At 44.7% G+C, this 23,900-nt stretch overlaps 1 protein-coding gene across 4 annotated transcripts; it reads left to right on the top strand.

The window, feature by feature from the left end:
• The first annotated feature begins 192 nt into the window (after positions 1–192).
• Positions 193–11,796, top strand: LOC311517144 (myb/SANT-like DNA-binding domain-containing protein 7). Of its 4 annotated transcripts, none has more exons than XM_084621712.1 (3): positions 193–510; positions 9,675–10,726; positions 11,313–11,796. In XM_084621712.1, exons 2-3 carry the CDS (start codon positions 10,138–10,140, stop codon positions 11,399–11,401), a joined length of 678 nt encoding a protein of 225 aa, XP_084477838.1. In that variant the 5' UTR covers positions 193–510; positions 9,675–10,137; the 3' UTR covers positions 11,402–11,796. The 4 variants fall into 4 exon arrangements, with proteins under 4 accessions (XP_084477838.1, XP_084477837.1, XP_084477835.1 ...); XM_084621711.1 differs by having other exon boundaries at positions 193–589; XM_084621709.1 differs by having other exon boundaries at positions 193–736.
• Positions 11,797–23,900: the final 12,104 nt, after the last annotated feature.

Below are 23,900 nucleotides of genomic sequence, written 5' to 3'. Positions count from 1 at the left end.
GTTCCAGAACTACAAGTACCGTCATGCAATGCGTTGGGAAGGGGACGGGAGGGAGGAGAGGTAGGCAAGATTGGCTCCCAATGGTTTCTGGGAGATGTAGTCTTTTGTATTGGTCACCGGGTCGGCCAGAGAGGAAGCTTGTGGAAGAGGACACAATGCCTAGAATGCTTTGCGGCTTCCTGTTTGCTTCCCGTTTTCGCTCAGCTGGGGCAGGTTGGCAGCTGCACTGAAGGAGACACACGCCCGTCGGCCAGTGTGACTCAGAGCCTGCTCTTAGCCAGCCCAGCTCAGGCGGTGGGGACTGGGGCTCCAGTGAGCAGTTCCTTGTCGCTGACAGGCAGGGACGCCCGGCTCTCCCCTTGCCTGCCGCTGACTGCGGCTGAGGAGCCCCAGCCAGCTGGGCCATGAGAAGAGGAAGGCACTGTAGGGCCGGTGTTATAAAGCCTGGTGCAATAATCGTACAGGTGGAGCAGGGGAGAAGACACTAAAGAGGAGCTGCACTTTGCAAGGGTACTGAATCTTCAGTATTTGTCCTTCTCCATGCCCCAGCAAGCCCCTGGGCATCATGGGGACTCCATGCAATGCTTCGGTGAGGGACAAGGCAAGGAGGGGAACAGGTTGGGATAGAGGGACAGGGAACTAGACTGAGAAATGGCCAAGAATTTGCCAGGATCTGTACGTGGCATACCACAATCTAGACATGATGCAACAGATGGCAGCTGAACTGGTTTGGCAGGTGAGAATCACTGCAGGCTTATAGCTGAGGCAGAGTTCTCTGTATGCTAGTAAAAGCTACAATCAGTATTTTAAAAGGATAAATGTGGCCTCACAGGCAGGACTTCTATTAAAGGGGGAATAGATGGCCATACTCTTCTAAACTCTGCCCCTACACTCCAGTCCCATGAGTCACCAAAATGAGACACTGCTCACAATAGATTGTGTGGATATTCAAAATACAATTGTGCATGGTTTCTGAGATCCACTGGGCTCCTGGAGCTTGGCTCCCCTTCAAGTATAATCAAGTGTCATGTTAGGCTCCTTGGGCTTTGCTCCTTCTCAATTGGAGGGTGGGGGATTAACAAAGAAAAGGTGGCATCTCCCATTTGCCACTTATTTGTGGCACCAAAATGAGATATCACAGTAAATTGTGCAGATCTGTGATTGTCTCTGTGTTCTTACCTGAGAAATGAAATAATTAACAGTGTGGACATTTAAGTGATCATCACTGGACACCTGAAACAACATCACTGAGATGAAAGGGCAGTTCACATGTTTCTGAGCTATTGTTATTGGCTCTTCAGATTCATGTGGACATCTCTGCAAGAGTTACCATTGCTTCACTTTTTTAAGTTTTCTTCACAAACAGTTAAAGACTTACTTTTTTCAAAACATGAAAGCTGAGATTTTGGTGAACAAGATAATGTTCCAGTGAGGTGCTAGTACATAGTACTGCTGCCAGGGATAGCATGGTATTTACCTGACGTAGTTTTTACCAGGTAAAATTATGGTTTTTACAGCCCTGGGAAAACTAGTTAATTCTAGTTTAAGGCATTTTCTATTTTAAAAACTGTTTCATTAATACACACCACATTACACTTAGTTTTAATTACATAGTCAAATTGTAGTTACATAAGACAATAGATTCTTAGAGCTCTCTTCTTGCCTGCCTCTGGCTGCGGCTGATGAGCCCCAGCCAGCTGGGCCATGAGAAGAGGAAGGCACTGTAGGGCCGGTGTTATAAAGCCTGGTGCAATAATCATACAGGTGGAGCAGGGGAGAAGACACTAAAGAGGAGCTGCACTTTGCAAGGGTACTGAATCTTCAGTATTTGTCCTTCTCCATGCTTTATTAATTTAGGGGGTGGTACAAATAAAAAGTAGGTTAATTTAGGATTGTACAAATAAAAAGTAAATTTGGCTTGGGCATAATAGTAATATATGTAATTATAATACTGAATATTGGAATGTCTATACATTTTGGTTTCGTATTTTCTCAAGGAAGTTACCCATGTCATGACTCATATTTCAGTTTTCAATATTATATAAACAGAAGTAAAAACCATTTGATTTATGAAAATGATAATAATGAAGCATTGTAGACCTGAAGCATTAAGCAATCAGAAGCATGCAGAGTTTCAGACTCCTCGTTAGTCCAGGTCCATTTGGCCATGCAGCAGTCTGTAGCAGAAAACCAACTTTGATGTAGTGGACAGACCCAGCCTATTCCTCAGTTTTGAATGGAAAGTATCCAAAATTGGAAAAGGTTTGTTCTATACTTGCTGGACACTGATGCAATTATTTTTCTGAGTTTAAACTAGGTTTAAGCCAGTATTTATCAGTGCCCTGTCCTAAACTAGTTTTTCCCAGGAAATTGCCAACCCTGACTGCTGCATACCAGCCCAACCCAAGTTCTACTCATGAGGGACCAAAAGTGTCCACCTCTCCCGTTGTTCTGCACCTGCCCACAGTATTGACTCCACCATTCTCTCTTTTCCTGGACTCCCCAGCAGAAGTAGCTGGTGTCAGTCCCTCCCTGGTCTATTTGACTCATTTCCTTCTAATTCACCCAGTTTGGTATTGTGACAGATATTGCAACCCCATGCAGTACCTCTGGGGATCAGTGTATTAAACTTATGAATGTTTTCTGTATGATGGTGTCCTACTCCATTGGGGAGGGTTATCACAGCTCCTCCACGAACTAAAACAATTCCAGAGAAGCAGCACAGGTCTGCCTGTGTGTATGTATCATTGCAGGGCCGAATTCTGCAGCTCTAACTCGTGGGCACGTATTCACTAGGTACTGGACTGAAACAAATTCATTCGTTTTTCATTGGGCACCATATACTGATTGCTATAGCCCTGGACTGGATTTGAATCCGTGACTCAAAAGAAGTTGTATAGCCCTTTACCAACTGTCTAAGCCAGTAATTCTTAACTTTTCACTCCCATAACCCCATGTTACAACAGAAAAAAGTCAGCATCTCCCTCCACCTAGCATTATGAACAGGAGGATTGTCCTCATGCCCAGGTTGAGAATTTATGATCTAATTAATTCAGTCCTTCCTACTATGTACTTTCCTTTTCAGGGCTCCCATTTGACTTCAGTGGTCAATTTATCAAGCCCCGTGGCCCAGATCCTGCAACAAAATGCACCCACCTGGTGCCCTGAAGCTCCATGTGGGCACAAAGGTCTGCCTGTGTCTTACTGGAAGATTGGGGCCATAATTTACATTGCTGCATATCAGCTGAAAATAAAAATACATAGTAGAAAGAACTGAATGGCTTAGGTGATTGTCAAAGGCCTATTCAAACTTTCTCACCTTGCTGCTGACACAAATCTAATCCAGGGCCGCAGTCATCAGTTTTTGGTGCCCAACGAAAAGTGAAACAATGGTCTCATTCTAATTTCAAATTAACAGGTGCCCATATTACATACGCCTGCTATCACATAAATAGACCTATGGAACTGCTCATGAGGTAGGGCTGCAAGCCTGGGCCCATCGACTGTCCTCAGTGTACACTACTTAATTCCACTGAGGCTTGCCTTGATGGTAAAGGCTGATGGTTGTTACTTTGAAAATCACATGACCGTTGCATATCTGTGGCAGGTAACATGCCTCTGAATTAAATAACTTTAAAATGTTATTTCACTTTTACTATCGCAAATTATTTACATCAGAAATGTAAAATTGTGGACTAGAGTTTACAGAGAATAATTCTTCTTCCCTTGTCCCATCAATTGGGGTTGGCGGCTCTTCTTATTCATCTCCAAATGTTCCTGTCAAGTGCACCTTCCAACCTGATACCTACCTTCTTCATGTCCCGCTTCAGCGTCTTGAACCACCTTTTTTTAGGTCTTCCTTGTGGTCTTTGTCCTGTGACTAATAGCTCTTGTACTCCCTGGTCAACATATCCTATATCTCGTTGTCTCTGAGAATACTATACTAAAGATCCTATGTTGTTAATCTGCGATTATCCCCATTTTACAGTTTGAGAAACTAAGACAGGGTGAGTTTAAGTGACTTCCTGAAGTCACACCATGAGTTAGTGTGAGATCCAGGACTAAAACTCAGGAGTTTCTGGATAAAGTCCTTTTCAAGCATTAAATAATTAATTGAATAATTAATCAAATTAATTTGTTGTGAGAATTAATGCAGCAAGTTATATAAATGTTAAGTATTAATTATTAATTGAGCTTCCTTCTTGTGGTGATTACTTTGTCCCATATTTGAGCTTTGAGAAGTTGGAAGTTATAACAGGAATCATTTCACAATGAGAGTTTCACCTCCCTCTGCATCTGGGATAATTTACATCTAAAAGTTAGGATGTGATCCTGAGAGGTAATGAGCACTTCCAATTCCCATTGAAGTCAATGAGAACTGTAAGAGCTTAGCACTTCCAAGGACCAGGACTGAAGCCAGCTTTATAAGGTTTTTGGGGGGTTTTTTTGGTGGTTTTTTCTGGACCCATTTTGTTTTAAAAGACTATGATATCAAGAAACCCTGCTAATGAATTAATCATCTAAGCCTTTATCATTTAAATGTCAGCTTCGTGCATTATGTTTTATCAACATCTGAACTACATTTCATAGAAATGAAATCAACTAGCCTAGGACCCTAGGAAGTCAGAGCAGAATTTTGTACATTTTCTATTATTTTGTCTTGTCCCATTTTAAATGTGAAGATTACCAAGGAGGATACCTGTCACAGTTTCAAGACAACTGCACCTGTATTCCCCCTCTGTAGTCCACTCCAGGAATGCCTAGTCAGGTCTCTTGACTCTTGGCATCACTTGTCTATGAATAGTATCAGAGGGGTAGCCATGTTAGTCTGTATCCACAAAAACAACGAGGAGTCCGGTGACACCTTAAAGACTAACAGATTTATTTGGGCACAAGCTTTCATGGGTAAAAAGTCCACTTATTCAGATGCAGGGAGTACAACTCCCTTCTCTTCATGTGCCAATATATATTTATGCCTGTATCTGTAATTTTCACTCCATGCATCTGAAGAAGTGGGCTTTTTACCCACTAAAGCTTATGCCCAAATAAATCTGTTAGTCTTTAAGGTGCCACCGAACTCCGCACTGTTTTTGTCTATGAATAAGAACCCTTGTCCTACTCCCTTCTGACCAGGGGGTTTTAAGGCTGCACCAGCTCCCTGCCTTACACCGTGTTACCCCAGCAAGCACAGGCACCAACTTTCCTTGGCGCCGGTGGGTGTTCATGCTCCCCCGCCCCAACTCCGCCCTATTGGACCCCTCCCCAAATCCCCACCCCGGCCCCGCCTCTTCCCTGAGCATGCTGCTTTCCTCCTCCTCCCACTTCCCTTCCAGTGCTTGCCCTGCGAAACAGCTGTTTCGCGGTGCAAGCGCTGGGAGGGAGGGGGGAGAAGCAGGACGTGGTGGCACGCTCAGGGGAGGAGGCGGAGCGGAGGTGAGCTGGGGCGGGGGGGGCAAGTCGGGGAGCTGCCGGTGGGTGCAGAGCACCTACCAATTTTTCCCTGTGGGTGCTCCAGCCCTGGAGCACCCACAGAGTCGGCACCTATGCCAGCAAGCCAGTCTGCCTAATGGCTGGTGCCTGTGTATTGCTTTCTCTTTGAGGCTATGAACAGTGTATTGCCAGCCATTACAAGTTCCCACACAACTCTTTCTCAGCAGAGTACATTTATTTTAAGGACAAAAGCATCACAGAGTAGACATATAAAAAGTAATAAAAGTTCGTACACGGTTACTAATACATATACCAGGAATCACGCATCTTTATGGGGCCCTGGTTGATCAGTATCCCTTCCAACCCTTCTGAAAGGATTGGGCCTACACCACCCTTGGACAGAAGGTCCTGTCCATTTGCTGAATCCAAATGAAGGTACTTTGTCAGTTCAATCTTAGCTTTTTATACCAAAAGTTTTTTCTTTGTTTGGGTCTCTTAGAAAACCCAGCATGACCTGATTCTTATTTATCCATATGACAGTCACAGTAGAACCCAGACCTGAAGTGACTACCCATAAAGATGAAGGTACAGTTCAGACTGTACCCATTCAATCCTTGGCCTTTCCTCTGTGAGTGACAACAAGGGTGCTAATGATGATGGTCTTTTTTGTTATATAGACACCTGTCTATTGGAAACTGGACTGAACCACTGAATTGATTTTGCATGGATCACTAGTAAGGCAACAATGGTAACAATTTAACCAGGCTTCCATTTGAACTAATAACCTGTAGATGAAAGTTCTGTATCCCCTTGCCAATCTTTGTAGCCATCCATTCCCTTATGTATGCCAAATGTACATTTCTGTCAATATTTAATGTAAAGTATTTATTTAAAAACCAAATGAATACTATGCTGGAAATGTGGACTTCAATAGCAAGAGTGACAAATGCATTGTTTATTTCTGTAGTGTGACTTTTCATGAAAGTCCTACACTGGAGCTTACTTAATAAATTAAATGCAGTTCTCTTTCTTAATCCACTATGTTGTTTTCAATTATAAATTATATTCAGTGCAGGAACTTTACTTTTCTAGTAACTTGAACCTAATTAACATGAAGGCTGTAAAAGAATATATATAGGTATTCCAACTGCATGGAGACTTCCCACCATAAATGATTACCCAGACAATTTCTGCAACAATTAATTTTAATCACAGAGTCGTTGATAACAAAGACACCTTTCTAGCAAGTTAATTGAAATGCATACTTATATATAAGCTTATACAGTACAGCTGGGAACCCAGGATGAGGAAGTTCTGTATTACAGCACTGATTAAAAGGTCCTGTGAGTAACAAAATCTGATCGATTTCTTAGAGGCAAATTCTGTAGGAACACATTACCTCGCTTGTTATTAGAGTCCTTACGGAAATGTAAAGACAAGTCCTAGGAGAGATCATAGCAATAGCCTCCCCATTTTCAATGATTAGCAGGAACATCACAGCTAAGAAATGTAATGTTACTTTCAAATGTACCATATACTTGACTATCACTATTGTATAAATTTTAAATTATTTTCTTGACAGCTTAGAAAAGTAGTTAATTATCATCAGCAGGATAAATTTATCCTGCGCTGCATGGGAGAAGAGAATTTAAGGAGCCTTTTGCTCCTTGTGCTGCATCAGGCAGTGATGGTTTAAATAAATGTGCCTACACCTCCACAAAACCTGTAATTTCATGCCCTGGCAGCAAGGCCTAAGAATCAAAGTTGGATCTGTTCATCACCTTTCCCAAACTATTATGTCATGCACGCTGGGGGAATGGTTCACTCCAGGGAAATGTAGTAGTGCTTGAAAAAGACTTGTGTATTTTGGAGGGAGTTAGTGGAATAATGGATAGAGGTTTTCTGTTAAACAGTAGGAGGGGGAACCTGCAAGCTGTGAAGGATGGGGAGATGTCCTGATTTTCCAGGAGGTGCAAGTTATCATCACCGTGGAGCTATTAGTGTGCACAAACAATATGCACTATACACCAGGCAGCATGGGAGCATGATGAATAAAGTTTTACACCCAGTCTCTGGTGGGGTGATGGTTTTCTGTGGCCTGCAGATTTGGCAGCATTGTATGAATTGGCCCTAGCAGCAGGGTAGATTCCAGTTTAGTACTTGAGAGAGCACGAGGAGAGCACATCGTCACCCTGAACTCTACCATATCTAGATGTCTAGGTATTCTGTGCTCATTGTCATGGTGTCTGAGTGTCAAAAAGGAGCATAACCAGGACCCCTCACTGGCTAACATATATGGTGCCTGTGATGGAAATGACAATATTCTGGACAAACCTTCTTGAATTAAGTTTAAGTATTTTAGGAGTTCATTGTATTAAAAATGCAAATGTTGATATACTATTGTGAGATTGTATGTAAAAACTTCTTTTAAAGGGGTATGCAAATACACCCGCTGCACTTATGCAAGAACTTAGCCTTTTAAAGCTTTGCCCTGAGGGGAAACTTATTGTCTGGCTGATTAACTATTCACAGTCTCTTCAAAGATCCAAATTGGATAATGGAGGGACTGACTCACTGATTCATCAGTGTGCTTGTTCTGAGCTGAAACTGTGATGAACTTGTGACCATGGGGAAAACCTTTTTGTGGGGTTTGAAGGCCTAACTGCTAACCAGAGACCTTGTTAGAGAAGAGGGTGACTGCTGGTAAGCTTATTAGCATGCCTGTAGGTTCTTTGTTCTTAATATGTTTTCTCTGCAATGCTTTTGCCTTAAGAATAAATGTGCTTGCTTAGAAAGAGCTAGGTGGTAATTTAACTGTGGCAACTACACTGTTTACCATCTCAGAAAAGAAAAGCAAGGCAGGCCTGCTTAGGCAGTCTGACTTTGCTGGGGAATTCACAGTGTAGGCAGGGAACAGTGCAATCTGGAAATAACCCACTTAGAAGGGAGAGAGACACAGGTCTCTGCCCAAGAGAGGTGACAGCTGAGGAGCCAGGAGCCCTGAGAATGGGTGCTCTACCTGGACCATAGATGGGTAATCCAGGTACAGTTGCCCTGTAGTGTGACAGTGCCATCTGTTGCAAGCAATAGCCAGGGCTATACATTGTTTCTTTACAAAGAAATAATGTGTATCCTACCATGTGGTGCAATTGCCAGCCCTGTGCAATGTTGGCTCTTGTAATTAATGTGTCACTCCACCATCCACCATGGTTCTTACCCATAAGAAAATGTGTCACCTTTAAGGTTTGTAGAAGTATTTTGAGACCTGTGGATCAAAGGCTGTGTATGTGCAAAATGATAATCAACAAGTCAGGCTGAATGTTTGCTGCACTACATTTTCTACCGGTGTGAGGTGCCGAGATTTCAATATTTGAGGAGCACAGTTCAGCAGCAATATTATTTTTTGCGAGAAAACTGTTATTTCCACGAGACTCTAAAAGCCTCTGATGTGCTATCTATATTGCAATCAACAAATCATACAAAAATGTAGGGAGTCTAGATATGACAGTAAACAAGATAACCCAAGAATTGTGGATCAGAGCATTCCAGTTTCTTTGCTCTCCTTATGTTTAAATGGATTGCTAAATGCTTCACTGCAGACATTCAAGATTGCAATCTTCAGTGATTTAATTTCCTGAGATAACACCATTAAGTACTCCGGAATCATATTTATATACCTTTTAGATTACATTCCCAGGTTGTGTACTGAATCTAGATGACGACCTTTGAATTTTTAAATCACTTGTCAGTGGTCTCAAAAAAATTTTCCTATACAGCTCCCTTGTCATTTTAGCCCATTCTGAACTAATTAAGCATTAGTTTCCTGTCATTAAAAAAGCTAATTTGCAAAGCTAATTTGGGCTCTTTTATTAACTTACTAGCCCAAAGATGCTAGCAGTAAGTACGAGTCAATATTCAGATCTTATATCAACCTGCAGCACTAAGGGGCTAATAAGAAGTAAAAAAAAAAAAAAAAAAAAAAAAATCAGCACAATGGGACAAAAACAATTTATATTTTTCCCTAGTTGTAGTCAAGCTCCTGAATAATACTTGTTTTCAGCAATTTTAAAATATTCTTTAGAGCACTCATGTGAATTGTGCTCTCAGTGCAGTAATGCCATTAACCTCCACATTTTAATTTAGTTGTGTAGGGTTTTAGGAAAGAATGCCATTAACTTTGATAGGAGTTGGCTTGGGTCCTTATTATGATGAATGATAAGTATGTTTATTATGGTGCATTGCAGGGGTGGCATATACCTTAATTCCTAATTTCCTGGCTTTCTTGGATTGGACTGTTGCTGAATTCAACATTTTGGAAAGACACAAGACATCAGCAGGCAGCGGTAACTCTACCCTGGTCTACACTAGGACTTTAGGTCGAATTTAGCAGCGTTAAATCGATTTAAACCTACACCCGTCCACACAATGAAGCCCTTTATTTCGACTTAAAGGGCTCTTAAAATTGATTTCCTTACTCCACCCCTGACAAGTGGATTAGCGCTTAAATCGACGTTGCCGGCTCGAATTTGGGGTACTGTGGACACAATTCGATGGTATTGGCCTCCGGGAGCTATCCCAGAGTGCTCCATTCTGACCGCTCTGGACAGCACTCTCAACTCAGATGCACTGGCCAGGTAGACAGGAAAAGAACCGCGAACTTTTGAATCTCATTTCCTGTTTGGCCAGCGTGGCAAGCTGCAGGTGACCATGCAGAGCTCATCAGCACAGGTGACCATGATGGAGTCCCAGAATCACAAAAGAGCTCCAGCATGGACCGAACGGGAGGTACGGGATCTGATCGCTGTATGGGGAGAGGAATCCGTGCTATCAGAACTCCGTTCCAGTTTTCGAAATGCCAAAACCTTTGTGAAAATCTCCCAGGGCATGAAGGACAGAGGTCATAACAGGGACCCGAAGCAGTGCCGCGTGAAACTGAAGGAGCTGAGGCAAGCCTACCAGAAAACCAGAGAGGCGAACAGCCGCTCTGGGTCAGAGCCCCAAACATGCCGCTTCTATGATGAGCTGAATGCCATTTTAGGGGGTTCAGCCACCACTACCCCAGCCATGTTGTTTGACTCCTTCAATGGAGATGGAGGCAATACGGAAGTAGGTTTTGGGGATGAAGAAGATGAGGAGGAGGAGGAGGAGGAGGTTGTAGATAGCTCACAGCAAGCAAGCGGAGAAACCGGTTTTCCCGACAGCCAGGAACTGTTTCTCACCCTAGACCTGGAGCCAGTACCCCCTGAACCCACCCAAGGCTGCCTCCTGGACCCAGCAGGCGGAGAAGGGACCTCTGGTGAGTGTACCTTTTAAAATGCTATACATGGTTTAAAAGCAAGCATGTGAAAGGATTACTTTGCCCTGGCATTTGCGGTTCTCCTAGATGTAGTCCTAAAGCCTTTGCAAAAGGTTTCTGGGGAGGGCAGCCTTATTTCGTCCTTCATGGTAGGACACTTTACCACTCCAGGCCAGTAACACGTACTCGGGAATCACTGTAGAACAAAGCATTGCAGTGTATGTTTGCTGGCATTCAACCAAAATCCATTCTTTATCTCTCTGTGTTATCCTCAGGAGAGTGAGATATAATTCATGGTCACCTGGTTGAAATAGAGTGCTTTTCTTCAGGGGACACTCAGAGGAGCCCATTCCTGCTGGGCTGTTTGCCTGTGGCTAAACAGAAATGTTCCCCGCTGTTAGCCACAGGGAGGGGGGAAGGTTGAGGGGGTAGTCACGCAGTGGGAGGAGGCAAAATGCGACCTTGTAATGAAAGCACATGTGCTATGTATGTAATGTTAACAGCAAGGTTTACCCTGAAAGAGTGTAGCGACTGTTTTATAAAATGTGTCTTTTTAAATACCGCTGTCCCTTTTTTTCTCCACCAGCTGCATGTGTTTCAATGATCACAGGATCTTCTCCTTCCCAGAGGCTAGTGAAGCTTAGAAAGAAAAAAAAACGATGCCTCCCACACTGACAGAGCACAGACGAATGCGTGGAGGCAAATAATGTCAGAGTGCAGGAAAGCACAAAATGACCGGGAGGAGAGGTGGAGGGCTGAAGAGAGTAAGTGGCGGGCTGAAGAGAGTAAGTGGCGGGCTGAAGACAGGGCTGAAGCTCAAATGTGGCGGCAGCGTGATGAGAGGAGGCAAGATTCAATGCTGAGGCTGCTGCAGGACCAAACCAGTATGCTCCAGTGTATGGTTGAGCTGCAGCAAAGGCAGCTGGAGCACAGACTGCCACTGCTGCCCCTCTGTAACCAACCGCCCTCCTCCCCAAGTTCCATAGCCTCCACACCCAGACGCCCAAGAACGCGGTGGGGGGGCCTCCAGCCAACCAGCCACTCCACCACAGAGGATTGCCCAAAAAAAAGAAGGCTGTCATTCAATAAATTTTAAAGTTGTAAACTTTTAAAGTGCTGTGCTTAAAGTGCTGTGTGGCATTTTCCTTCCCTCCTCCACCTCCCCTCCTGGGCTACCTTGGTAGTCATCTCCCTATTTGTGTGATGAATGAATAACGAATGCATGACTGTGAAGCAGCAATGACTTTATTGCCTCTGCAAGCAATGATTAAAGGGAGGAGGGGAGGGTGGTTAGCTTACAGGGAAGTAGAGTGAACCAAGGGGCGGGGGTTTTCATCAAGGAGAAACAAACAGAACTTTCACACCGTAGCCTGGCCAGTCATGAAACTGGTTTTCAAAGCTTCTCTGATGCGTACCGCGCCCTCCTGTGCTCTTCTAACCACCCTGGTGTCTGGCTGCGCGTAACCAGCAGCTAGGCGATTTGCCTCAACCTCCCACCCCGCCATAAACGTCTCCCCCTTACTCTCACAGATATTGTGGAGCACACAGCAAGCAGTAATAACAGTGGGAATATTGGTTTCGCTGAGGTCTAAGCGAGTCAGTAAACTGCGCCAGCGCGCCTTTAAACGTCCAAATGCACATTCTACCACCATTCTGCACTTGCTCAGCCTGTAGTTGAACAGCTCCTGACTACTGTCCAGGCTGCCTGTGTACGGCTTAATGAGCCATGGCATTAAGGGGTAGGCTGGGTCCCCAAGGATACATATAGGCATTTCAACATCCCCAACAGTTATTTTCTGGTCTGGGAATAAAGTCCCTTCCTGCAGCTTTTGAAACAGACCAGAGTTCCTGAAGATGCGAGCATCATGCACCTTTCCCGGCCATCCCACGTTGATGTTGGTGAAACGTCCCTTGTGATCCACCAGAGCTTGCAGCACTATCGAAAAGTACCCCTTGCGGTTTATGTACTCGGCGGCTTGGTGCTCCGGTGCCAAGATAGGGATATGGGTTCCGTCTATAGCTCCACCACAGTTAGGGAATCCCATTGCAGCAAAGCCATCCACTAGGACCTGCACATTTCCCAGGGTCACTACCCTTGATATCAGCAGATCTTTGATTGCGTGAGCTACTTGCATCACAGCAGCCCCCACAGTAGATTTGCCCACTCCAAATTGATTCCCAACTGACCGGTAGCTGTCTGGCGTTGCAAGCTTCCACAGGGCTATCGCCACTCGCTTCTCAACTGTGAGGGCTGCTCTCATCTTGGTATTCATGCGCCTCAGGGCAGGGGAAAGCAAGTCACAAAGTTCCATGAAAGTGCCCCTACACATGCGAAAGTTTCGCAGCCACTGGGAATCGTCCCAGACCTGCAACACTATGCGGTTCCACCAGTCTGTGCTTGTTTCCCGAGCCCAGAATCGGCGTTCCACAGCATGAACCTGCCCCATTAGCACCATGATGCATGCATTGTCAGGGCCCATGCTTTCAGAGAAATCTGTGTGCATGTCCTGATCACTCACGGGACCGCGCTGACGTCGCCTCCTCGCCCGGTATCGCGTTGCCATGTTCTGGTGCTGCATATACTGCTGGATAATGCGCGTGGTGTTTAATGTGCTCCTAATTGCCAAAGTGAGCTGAGCGGCCTCCATGCTTGCCTTGGTATGGCGTCCGCACAGAAAAAAGGCGCGGAACGATTGTCTGCCGTTGCTCTGACGGAGGGAGGGGCGACTGATGACACGGCTTACAGGGTTGGCTTCAGGGAGCTAAAATCAACAAAGGGTGTGCCTGTACATCAAGGAGTATTTCAGGCAGGACTGCAACGAGCGTTCCAATAAGAAATGGTGCACCTAAGTTATCGTTGTTATTGGAACAAGGAGGTTAGCCTGGCCTCTGATTGATACATGGCTAGATTTACCTCGCTGCACCTTCTCTGTGAGTGAGTGCAGTGTGATCTAGACAGGGGAGGAGGCAAATGAGTACAAAACAAATCTGGTCTATTTCTTGTTCTGACCCACTCCATCTATCTTTTACATCTTTGGCTGGCAGCAGACGGTGCAGAAGGACTGCATGCCATCCACATCTCATGGCTGCTTGGCAGAAGATGGTACAGTACGACTGCTAGCCATCTTCATCTCTTGCCTGCCTGGAAGAAGATGGTACAATACGACTGCTAGCAATCCTCATCTCTTGCCTGCCTGGCAGAAGATGGTACAGTACGACTGCTAGCAGTCCGTATCGCCTGCCCGCTCACCATAAGACGGTTCAATAGGACTGACTGCAGGACTAAAGAGAATGACCTGCTCAAGTCACTCCAAATTTAGTCCCTGCGCCCATGTCTGCCCAGGCGCTCCCAGCCGACGTGGCCAGGAGCACCTCGGACATGACGAGGACGACTACCAATCGTATTGCACCGTCTGCTGCCAGAAGGCAATGGGTTGCTGCTACTGTGCAGCAAAGCCGTACCGCGTCTGCCAGCACCCAGGAGACCTAGGGTGACGGTTACCTGAGCTGGCTCCATGCTTGCCGTGGTATGGCGTCTGCACAGGTAACTCATGAAAAAAGGTGCGAAATGATTGTCTGCCCTTGCTTTCACGGAGGGAGGGAGGGAACGGGGGCCTGACGACACGTACCCAGAACCACCCGCGACAATGTTTTAGCCCCATCAGAGTGCTCCATTGTGACTGCTCTGGACAGCACTCTCAGATGCCCGATTGTTTGCCATTGCTCTGACGCTGGGAGGGGCGCTTACAGGGTTGGCTTCAGGGAGCTAAAATCAACAAAGGGGGTGGCTTTACATCAAGGAGTATTTCAGGCAGGACTTCACGGAGGGTTCCAATAAGAAATGGTGCACCTAAGTTATTGTCCTTATTGGAACAAGAAGGTTAGCCTGGCCTCTGATTGATACATGGCTAGATTTACCTCGCTGCACCTTCTCTGTAAGTGACTGCAGTGTGATCTAGAAGAATGAGTCCCCTAGACAGGGGAGGGGGGGAAGCAAATGAGTACAAAACAAATCTGGTCTATTTCTTGTTTTGATCCACTCCATCTATCTTTTACATCTTTGGCTGGCAGCAGACGGTGCAGAAGGACTGCATGCCATCCACATCTCATGGCTGCTCGGCAGAAGATGGTACAGTACGACTGCTAGCAGTCCGTATCGCCTGCCCGCTCACCATAAGACGGTTCAATAGGACTGACTGCAGGACTAAAGAGAATGACCTGCTCAAGTCACTCCAAATTTAGTCCCTGTGCCCATGTCTGCCCAGGCGCTCCTGATCGACCTCACAGAGGCGACCAGGAGCACCTCAGACATGACGATGACGGCTACCAGTCGTACTGTACCGTCTGCTGCCACAAGGCAAGGGGTTGCTGCTACTGTGTAGCAATGCCGTACCGCGTCTGCCAGTACCCAGGAGACATAGGGTGACGGTTACCTGAGCGGGCTCCATGCTTGCCGTGGTATGGTGTCTGCACAGGTAACTCAGGAAAAAAGGCGTGAAACGATTGTCTGCCCTTGCTTTCACGGAGGGAGGGAGGGAACAGGGGCCTGACGATATGTACCCAGAACCACCCGCGACAATGTTTTAGCCCCATCAGGCATTGGTATCTCAACCCAGAATTCCAATGGGCAGCGGAGACTGCGGGAACTGTGGGATAGCTACCCACAGTGCAACACTCCGGAAGTCGACTCTAGCCTCGGTACTGTGGAAGCACTCCGCCGAGTTAATGCACTTAATGCACTTAGAGCATTTTCTGTGGGGACACACACACTCGAATATATAAAACCGATTTCTAAAAAACCGACTTCTATAAATTCGACCTAATTTCGTAGTGTAGACATACCCTCTGTGTTAATACAGCCATGGGGCATTGAATACTAAGGTCCTGAGTCCTGACCACTTGCATTCAGTAAAGCTCACCTAGCTCTTTTCTTAAGAGGTGCAGTGTTAACCCACATATCTTGGTCAAATTCCCCCTCTCCAACAGTTACTAAAGGATAAGATTTATTTCTTCACATCCTCTCCAAAACTGCTGTGTGCTATCATTGCCATTATAATGGCTGCTGCATTCCACACCAGTGGCAGTGGCATTTTGATGACAAAGGATCTGATCCCTGTTTGTATAAAGGGTCAAATTTTGATTGCCTTATATATGTGCATGTCAGAAAAATAACATGCAGGAAGGGGAATGGAAGGGTAGGTGGGATTTCACACACTGAATCTGACTCCCCAAAGTAACCTATTGGGAGGGTGTCAGCTGTGGAGGCAACTGTCTGTATGTTTGGCAAAGAGCCCTGTGGCACCTTATAGACTAACAGACGTATTGGAGCATAAGCTTTCGTGGGTGAATGCATCTGACGAAATGGGCATTCACCCACGAAAGCTTATGCTCCAATACGTCTGTTAGTCTATAAGGTGCCACAGGACTCTTTGCCGCTTTTACAGATCCAGACTAACACGGCTGCCCCTCTGATACGTGTCTGTATGTTGGTGCACATGCACCCCTAGCCTCCAATCCCCTTGACTCCACAAACTATTCCTGCTCAGAATAGGAATAAGCTCTGTATGTAAAGTGGAGAAGGGCTATGGATGGAGAACACGGCAAGTATTAATTTACCCCTGTTCTGGAGCTGTTTATGCATTAGGCCAAAAGTTAGTTCATAGGCCCTGATGCTGCAAAGGAGTTTCACTGGCTTCAGTTGAACACCATAAAAATCATCTATATAATGAGATTCCAGAATGTCACTCTTTGTATCACTCTAAGCCTAAAATGTCTGTAGGTCAGTATGAAGCAATGGAAACAGCTATAAGCATGGTTGAGAGCACTTTTTGTTCAGAATATCATCAGGTTCAGTCATCACTGGGATTCACAGTCTGTTACTGTCCAATTTTTACGTTCTCAGCCATTTTAACTTTACAAGTTACACCTATGCAGCTACACTAAGGCATGTACTGATGTCATGTACAGCTACACTAAGGCATGTACTGATGTCATGCCAAGGGCCCTAGAATATTGTGATATCAGAGGTAACTCAACAAAACACCATCCTTACTTCGCAGCTAATCTTCATCGGTTGTATGAGGGTGACTGCACAGATGGTAAATTACTTGGCCCAACTGCCCCACCTAAGTGCACAATTGCCACCCCCACAAATCAACACAAACTTCTAGCACAACATCCCCAGTTGCAAATCAACACAACCCACATACAACATGACCAGCATATTGGAGAGAGTCCAGCGAAGGGCAACAAAAATGATTAGGGGACTGGAACACATGAGTTATGAGGAGAGGCTGAGGGAGCTGGGATTGTTTAGCCTGCAGAAGAGAAGAATGAGGGGGGATTTGATAGCTGCTTTCAACTACCTGAAAGGGGGTTCCAAAGAGGATGGCTCTAGACTGTTCTCAATGGTAGCAGATGACAGAACGAGGAGTAATGGTCTCAAGTTGCAGTGGGGGAGGTTTAGATTGGATATTAGGAAAAACTTTTTCACTAAGAGGGTGGTGAAACACTGGAATGCGTTACCTAGGGAGGTGGTAGAATCTCCTTCCTTAGAGGTTTTTAAGGTCAGGCTTGACAAAGCCCTGGCTGGGATGATTTAACTGGGAATTGGTCCTGCTTTGAGCAGGGGGTTGGACTAGATGACCTTCTGGGGTCCCTTCCAACCCTGATATTCTATGATTCTATGATATACAACAACCCAAAATACACACAACCCCACATCGCAGCAAACACCCCTATTTCACCGTCCACACAAATCTCCCAGGACTGCCACTCTGTGTCATTCTGAAGCACAGAATGTCGGTTGAATCGGTGTGAAGTGATGGTAGCAGCTACAACATGGCTGAGAGCTCTCTTTGCTTAGAGCATCACCAGATTCAGTCGTCACTGGGCCCTGTGGGAACCAGATAGACTGCTGGGGCGCAAAGGGTCTGTGCTGGTTGTAACATGATAGTGAATCAGAGAAGGTGGGAGGAACAGCTACAGGGGGTAACAAAGAGATGTTTGTGCTTCCAGACAGGGGGCCACTGTGCACAAAATGGGGGAGCACATACAAACAGGGGCATTGCTCACTACAACACAGCACATGGAATTAAGAGCCCCCTATTTTTGGCTCTTTTACACATGACTGTATGAATGACGCAGCACTGGCTTTCAGCTACTAGAATGGACATAAAGGTCTATTTGAGATCCCTTTGCAAGGTTAGGGCCATAGTTTTTAATCCTGAAAAGTCCCATGAGGTTTTAAAAGGCCCTTTTAAAAAAAGGCACTTTAAAAAAAAAATGGATAATAGAGACTCCTCAGGGTTTCCAGCATCGTACAAATGTCAAGGTAAATAACTTTCTAGGGCTATAAATCTTGACAGTTCCTTTTTAAAATCAGAGTATATTTGTTATGGATTTGAAATGTGTAGATTGATCATGTATAAAACCTCAGTAAATATTCACAACAAATGTTATCTAGCAGCAATACTGCTGTCTTAGATGCAGATTGAAGAACTGGTGCATTGTCAATATACTGTGAGATTAAGATAAAAATAAAATAGATAGCTTAAAATAAAATAGCTTGAATCTCTGGCACACCCATTCTCATGTGGATTTGTGTGTTCCTACTGGACAGAATCAGTGATGTCAGCAGCTGTTAAAGATTTAGTTAACTCTATATAACATTCCCATTTGTCTAAATATCTCCTAATTTATATTCAGTTATTTTATTTTCTCTTCACCAATATCCAGGTAGAAGGAGTGGGTCAAGAATTCAAATGGACAATAATAAAAATGATCAATGAAAACCTACTATGTCTAGCACATGTGGGACTGACATCTGGATTGTGACTGTTTGAAATTGGAAGGAAGGGTCAGGTGGAGATTCTGTAATTTTGTTTAAGACATAAAAAAATCATATGTCAGCTGTGTTTAATTGTAAAATGGAAGGGTGGATCAGCTGGTCTAAGCAACAACAGAAAACGGTGTTTTGGTCTTCATGTTTTCTCAAGGTTTGCATCCTTGATTTTATTAGATTGCAATGATTGCAGCAAGCAAAATGATTACATGGAAACAGAAACCATCCTGCCTAGCTTATTCCCCTGCCCTATAACAAACTAGGGTAACATCCTGCCTTCTCAGAGTTCAGACACTCCCCTACCACAAGGAGTTGTCGGGTTTTAATAGTTTCCGGTGTTCCTTGTGAGACGCTGATGGCTTGCTTCTTCAGTCCCCAGCTCTCCCTTGCACCTAATATACTGGTGTGATGTCTATGGCAATGAGCTTTATGTGGGTGAACCTCTGCAGAGCTCATTGCTGGATTCGGGCTTCATGGAGAAATTAACTCCCTGCTTGCTGGAAGGCTATTAGGATTCAGTATCATGTGTCCAAAACATTTCTTGCTCTGAATGCTATTTTTATGACTAAATGGAAGGCTTGCAAGAAGTAGTTCCCTATCACAGAGTTTGAGTTGTTTTTAGAAAGCTCTGCCTTAAGCTGTTTACTGCAAATTCCAAAGTTAAATCAAACTCAGTGTTCTGTTTGCAGTTGATACAACTTATTATTTGTTACAATTTGTCACATGTTCCCATTTGGAGTAATTAACATTTTAACACCATTTTAAAGATAACATTAACTTTACTAATACTAATTTTTGAAATTAACGTTTTATTATTCATAATCCTTAGCTCTTCATCCTTCAAAGTGTTGTACAAATAAATCTCACAGCACCCAATGAGGAAATTAGGTATCTTATCTCCAGTTGAGAAATGGGGAAACCAAGGCAGAGATTGTCCAAAATCACACAGAGAATAAGTACCAGAGCCAAGAGTACTACTGAAGGATTTCTATCTCCTTGTACTCAGATCATGCCTTCTGTTCTCTCTGTGTAAAAAGGCTAAGGTTTTTCAACGATTAGCCTTTCATAGGTTGTTTATTTCTAGCCATAAAATTAATTGCACTTGTGTTGCTGTTCTCCTGTAAAATGAACTCCTATGCTGGAGTAATTTACTAATGAAAGAATAGCAAGTACATCAGGAGTCATCACAGTTTTTGACCTTTATTTAATTCCATAAAAATTATAGATAATATATACCTCTTTAAGTGGAGTAATAACTAATTTGACTCCAAAGCACTGTATGGATAGTCATTTGGGATATAAGATATTACAATGGCAAAACCTTATCTTGTGTCATTTTGCTAGATGATAGCCCTGACACTAGGTGTCAGCAGAACCCAGCCAATTAAGTCTTGACGCTGATTATTTCAGATTCTAGAAAAAGCCTTGATACAGACTTCCTAATGTATGTCACAACAAATGTGTCGGATTAATGACAAGTTTGTATAAGAGCAAATCCAACAGGGTAACCAGAGAAAGAGGGAGAGTTTATGTGCTTTTGACTATTGCTGCTCCTTGGGAAAACTATGGGAAACATCCATGGCTCTGCAGCTTTCCACTAGCCCTCACTGGTGTTCTCTCTAATTGTTTATATGGGTGTATTGTTGGTAGGTCAATTCCTCTGGCTAAGGCTTTCAAAACCTGTACTAAAGTTTGATCCATTGATACCAGGTGAAAAATCAAGTTCAGTTCTGCTGGAAATAATCTCCCTATTCCAACTGGCTGGGGGAGACGGGGAATTTGACTCCCATCACCTTTTTCAACTGCTAAACAAATTCAGAATTTCTTGTCCTTGCCTTCAAAAGCTTATACTACACAGCTCTTGCTAATGCTTCTGACTTAGTCTCCTTTCATATTCCGTCCTGTCCTACCACTGATTTGATGTCAGCCTCAGTACCCCCTTTTTTGACCATGCAAAGCAATGACTGAGACTCAACTCAGTGACATTTCTGTCTGTCTGTAACATGATCACTTTTGAGTGCCACATCCAACCAATTCTAAAATGTCAGGTAATGTTCCAGGCAACAATGAGTAGAACCCCACTGCTAATAGTGAAAAAAAAAAGTTTTTAAATAAAGCGGGAAAGGAGGAGATGACAGAGCCCTGGACATCTGATGGGCAATGCTACCAGCTTCAGCCATCTCTGTAATGGTCTCTATATATCAAAGAATTGGTGGATGACAGCCATTAATACCTTCCAGCGTAACAACAACCCCATCTCAGCTCTGCCCATCATTCAATAGAGTTTAAAATGCTCACACCCTGAGGGACTCCCTCCCAAACAAAACAGAAAAGAAAATGGAGGAGGCAGTGAAGTAGCAAGGCACACTGAGCCCCTGGCATATGGCAGAAGGGGAAATGGGGGGCATACAGAGTTCCTAGTACTGAGGGAAGAGGGGAATGGGAGTATGGGGAGGAAGGAGGAATGAGGGGTCACACAGAATCATTGATGGGGGAGAATGGAAAATCGTGGTATGAGAGAAAAGAGGCTGGGGACATGGTAGGCACAAAGCCTCTGGCATGTAGCAGAGTGAGGTATAGGGAGGACATACAAAGCCTCTAGTATGAGGGCTCTAATATGGGAGGAGGTTGTAGGGAGTCCCTGAAATAGAGCAGGATGGGATAGTGGCATACAGGGAGCTTGTACAGGGGAAAGGAGGGAAATGAGCCCCTGATGTGTGCAATGCACTTCTTCTTCGTGGCGTACGTGCAATGTGCCTCAGGTGGCACGTGACCAGGATTCATCACCTAATTTGGTCCGCTGGTTGGACCATTAGCTTCCCCAGCCCAGGCCAGGTACTGACAGGGAGTGCAACGTGAACGCTGATCCATGCCCCCCTGCAATGCACTTAGCTTACAGAAGCAACAAAGTGCACACCCCTCTAGTTCAGGGGTCCTCACAACACATTTCTTGGTGGTCTCAGAATGCAGCCACCAACTCTTGCTGGTGGCCATATTGAAACTGTCTCCTAAAATACTTAATTAACTTTAGGAAAAATAAATAAATATGCACATATACACATCCAAATAATTGTAATTAATTTTTGTAAGGGTTTTTTTGGTGTGTTTTTTTGCAGACTCAATAATAAAAATAATGCTGTGAAAAGTGATATTTGTAGTTTGTTAATATCACTTTTGTAGAACATTTAGTAGCTACCTGGGAGGGTGTGAAAAGTGATAAATTATATTAACAAATATACAAGAATAATTTTCACAGCCTCCTACCTAGCTAATAAGTCTGCTGTGAAAAATAATATTTGCATGTTTATCATTTTTCTCAGCAAGCCCCAGGACAAACTAAGCCCTGGATGCGGGGTGGGTGGGAGGCAGGCAGCAGGGGCAATAGGGGGATGGATGCGGGGCCAGGGGAGGCAGCGGGGACTGGAGGTGATGGTGAGGAGGATGGTGAGCCCCACTGCTGTGCAGCTGGAGCCGGGGGTTGGAGCACGCAGCTGGGGCCAAGGGTCAGAGCCTGCTGCCACTGTGTGACCAGGGCTGGGGGTGAGAGCCCACTGCTGCCGTGGGGCCAGGGCCAAGGGTAGGTGTCCAGTCACCCCAGGGCTGAAGCCTGATCCCCACTGTCCCTCCCACCAAGGTGAGTTGAGAACTCACCTTGCCCCTGCTTGTGCCCCACCTGTCTCCAGAGGCAGTGCAGGACAGCATATCCAGGAGCCACAGGGAAAGAGGGGGAGGGGTCAATGCTTTGCTCCCTCCCACCATGTCTGCCTAGGAGGCTGTCATGGCTGCATGAAAAGCCCCTAGCAGCTGCATATGAGAAACGCTGTGCTAGTGTATCTTCTTATATCTCCCCTGCCTACTTTCCATGCTTCCCTTACATTTGGAATGCCATCCCCTTCACCACATTCAACTCCCTCCATAAATTTCACTTCTGTCATCCTGTGTGTGACAAATGAAAGGGTTCACAGGTAACGAAACAAGGAACCATCAAGATACGTATCTCACTACTGTCTTTCCTCACTTCTCTCTCAACTGTTTAGGTCCCTCCCTTGTTGTGTCATGGTAAGTTTTAGTTTATATGCTCTTTGGGGCAGGACTCATGTCAGTATTTGGTCTGTGAGGTTCCATACGCACTGTAGGAAATTCAAAAATAATTAATATTATTGTGCTGACAGACAATGACTTTCTCTTTATATTCTTGTACCACTAGCTGTCAGCCAGCTATCTAAGGTTTTGAATTAGTGTATGTTAACTTGGAGGCCTAGCTATACATGTACTAAATAATAAGATAATTTGATTATACCGCAACCTTAAATAACTATTCTTATCCCAAAAAAGGATCATGTCTCTCAACATCTATTTATTGCCATTCAGTGAAAATTCCCTTGATTATCCAAACTTATTCAGTGTCTCTCATGATCTTCAGATAATTAAGGCTGCACTATAATTAAATGTTCTTCACAGCTTCCAACCTTGTGTAAGACTACATGCTGCGCTCACCGCTGTCTGTTATATGATGAGCAGGAACAAAGATAGAGACTAAGGTTTCAGAAAGAACCTACTTTGGTGTGACACTAGGAGCTCAGGATGGAATGCAATCAAACTGGTGGCCAGACTTCCATTGAACAAACAATGGCCTTTATGTATGTTGAATAAAGATCTCTTCCATACAACTCTGTCTGCCTGCAACATTGTTTATTGCTAATGAAACACAGAGGTACTTTTGAAAATGAAGGAGAGGTAAACCCACTTCCTGAAATAAAGATTTCAGTCCCTCTTCCCCACCCACTGATGACCAAAACAAGGCAAGTTTCAGGCAGGCACTTTCACTGCAGCTGCTTGAAGGGGAAGAGAGAAGGAAGATATGTCAGTGAAAGAAACCTATGTGCCAGAAGTTAGAATCCCAAATCTAAGTCTAGTTTAAGGAAGGAGGTGGAGTTCAGAGCCCAAACCACAAAGTGGTTGTCTATACAACGTTTTTTCAGAGCGCTAGCATGAGCCCCACTATCCTGAGTCAGTTGATCTGAGCTGGGAGGCTTCCTTCCTCTCACTCCAAAATGGTGTGTAGACATACCTTGATAGGGACTCAGCCTAGGGTGGCCAGGTGCCTGGTTTTCAACAGGAACGTCTGGTTGAAAAGGGGACCTGACAGTGTCTGGTCAGATCTACTGACCGGACACCCAATGTCCGGTTACTCTGGGTTGGGGAGGCACCAGGTGATCACATGTGCCAGCCTCTACTCAGCTGGAGCTGCCTCCTACCTGTGTAGGTGGCTGCAGCTCCCAGCCCTAATTCTGCAGGCAAGTCCCTTCTGACCGGGGTGGAAGGGGAAAA

The sequence above is a fragment of the Lepidochelys olivacea genome, assembly GCF_965140295.1.
Source record: "Lepidochelys olivacea isolate rLepOli2 genome assembly, chromosome: 2".
Classification (NCBI taxonomy): Eukaryota; Metazoa; Chordata; order Testudines; family Cheloniidae; genus Lepidochelys; species Lepidochelys olivacea.
This window is presented reverse-complemented; position numbering and strand designations above follow the sequence as displayed.